This window comes from Belonocnema kinseyi, chromosome 9, assembly GCF_010883055.1.
Source record: "Belonocnema kinseyi isolate 2016_QV_RU_SX_M_011 chromosome 9, B_treatae_v1, whole genome shotgun sequence".
Lineage (NCBI taxonomy): Eukaryota > Metazoa > Arthropoda > Insecta > Hymenoptera > Cynipidae > Belonocnema > Belonocnema kinseyi.
In genome coordinates this window covers 127,589,814-127,592,348 of record NC_046665.1, presented here as the reverse complement: position 1 = coordinate 127,592,348, position 2,535 = coordinate 127,589,814, and the positions used below count along the sequence as shown (strand labels likewise).

Sequence of the window (2,535 nt, the reverse complement as noted above, 5' to 3'; positions counted from 1 at the left end):
ATTTGTAAAATATTGAAAAACCTCAATTTAAATTATGTTAAATTATTTTCATTTTAAATAGTTTTAAAATCCTTAAAATGCTTCGAAATTCTATTTCAAGATCTTGAAATATCTACATATTGTTTCAAATTTTTTCAAATTCAAAAATATGCTTAAAAGTTTTTCACAACTTCTACATATCTTTTAAAATTATTCGAATTTCAAATAATTTAAAAAATCATTTTCAATTTTCCTAGCAATCTTAAAAGATGGTATTATTAAAAATCTTCTAAAGTTTACGTTCGAAATCTGCAAAAATATGTATTTGGTTTTTTAAATAGACCGTGGAATATTTGCATCGAAATTTTGGTAAGAATGGCCGGGCTTTATCGGTACACGTAGACACTTTTTTTAAATTATTTGAAATCAATTTATATTTTTTCAAAACCTCTAAATATTTCTTCAACTTAATCGATTTTTTCTAAGAATAATAGGTGTTAAAATATTATTTATACATCAAAATTTAAGAAGTTGACTTAAAAATTAAATTTGCTTAAATAGAACAATTAAAATTGTAATTTTCAGAGTTTAGTTTTCTTGTTCCGTTTTCAGCACTTTATTTATAATTACTTTTTTTAAATGTAGTCAGATATTTCTAAATATTTACTGTTTGTTTTTTTAACTGAAAAATTATAATTACGTGGTTTAAAAATAGAATATTTTAGACTAAAATTTAATAAAAAGCCTTTAATCATAAATGTATTATTTAAAACTTATTTTAAAATTAAAAATAAATTATAAAGTTTCAATAGGGGGTTTACATTTGCTTCAGACTGTCCAATTGAAACAGTTTAATTTTTAACGTTTAATCTGGAAGTTCTAAAATTGTGAACTGATGCCGAATCATTTTGTACAATCAATTATTATTTAGTTTAAAAATTTTTAAGTGAAATTCAAATTTAAAAATCATTAATTAATTCATATTCAGAGTTGATCTACTAAAAATGTTTGTTGCCAAAAATCTTCGACTTTAAACACTTCTAATTTTTAATTGTTTAAGTTTTTAAAACTGCATTTTTAATTCTTTTGATTCAAATACACATTCTAAACTGAATGTAATTATAATTAAAAAAGATCACAATCTATCTAATTATTTAAAAAATGGTTGAAATCAAAGTTGGACGGATTTTTTTTCATTTGTAAAACTTCCGATCAAAAAATAAATTCATGGTCATTTCCCGGTTTCCCGGTCCAGCAGCCACCCTAAATCAGATATTTATGAAGATTAAGTAATTGTTTTTTTCTTAATTAAAAAATTTTAAATATAATGGTTTAAGAAATTGAATATTTTAGACTGAAATTATATTTGAAATTTAATAAAAGCCTTTAATTATAAATAAATAAATTTTGAAGTTATTTTAAAAATGAAAATAGTTTATAAAGTTTCAATGATGCGCTTATAGTCGCTTAACCAATAAACTAATAAACAATTGAAACAGTGTAATTTTTAACAATAGAATCTGGAGATTCTAATATTGTGAACTGCTTCCGAATCTTGTAAAATCAATTATTATTTACTTTTTGAATCTTAAAGTGCAGTTCAATTTTAAAAATCACTAACGAATTTACATTCACAGTTGATCAACGAAAAATATTTTTTATCCAGGATCTTCCTTTAAAACTGCATTAATATTTTCTTTAAATTAAAATGTACACTCAAAAATTAAAACCTAAAATGATGAAAAATGTTTCGAGTCGAAGATTTTCGAAATACGAATTCTAAACTGAATGATATCATAATGGAAAATAATAAAAATTGAACTATTTATTTAAAAAACGGTTGAAATCAACAGCTGGTGAAATTTTTTTCTTCGAAAAATTTGTAAAATCCACTGTCAAAAAAATCAATTTGATGTCAAATATAATGATTTGTACTCACCCCAATATCGTAACAGCGCATACTTCCATCCAAGGAACCCGAATACATCCACCTTCGACTTGGATTCGATGGATCAGGATTCAAAACATAAAGGCACGTAACTGCATGCGTGTGGCCTTTGTAAATATTCAAGATTCCATTGGAGGTCAGACTGTATCTGTAGATTGCACCGTCTTCGCTCGCAGCCAAGAAAGAGTCCCCAAGAATCTAAAGTACATCGTACAACAATATTCTTCTCAAAAAACCACTCATTTCGATTCAATCTCAATCTCAATCTCAATCACAAATCAACTCAACTCAAATCTTCTCTCTACAATAAACTCTTCTTCTCTAGATTTATTTTTCTACCCTACTGACACACATAAAGCAACACAAATCTCAAACTTCACAGCCCTAAAATACTAGCTCGCAAATCAGGAGAAATAAAGAGATTCTTCAACAATTCTCATCAACAAAATCAATTTAAGGTGGCTTGGGCGCTTTTTAAAAAAATCATAGGCAGTTCTGAAAATTTTATATTATCGAAAGAAAATATACTAGATCACTTTGCAAAAAAGAAATACTAAGGTTGACGATAAAATTATCGAAAAAAACGCTATTAAGGTGGCTTGGGCGTT

The 2,535-nt window shown here is 25.6% G+C and overlaps 1 protein-coding gene across 1 annotated transcript in view; it reads right to left on the bottom strand.

The window, feature by feature from the left end:
* LOC117180741 (titin-like) overlaps positions 1–2,535 on the bottom strand; it is an 85,561-nt gene that overhangs the window by 12,250 nt on the left and 70,776 nt on the right. The window contains exon 8 of the mRNA XM_033373231.1: positions 1,919–2,125. Coding sequence (XP_033229122.1) covers positions 1,919–2,125 — 207 coding nt within the window. The remainder of the gene's footprint in view (positions 1–1,918; positions 2,126–2,535) is intronic.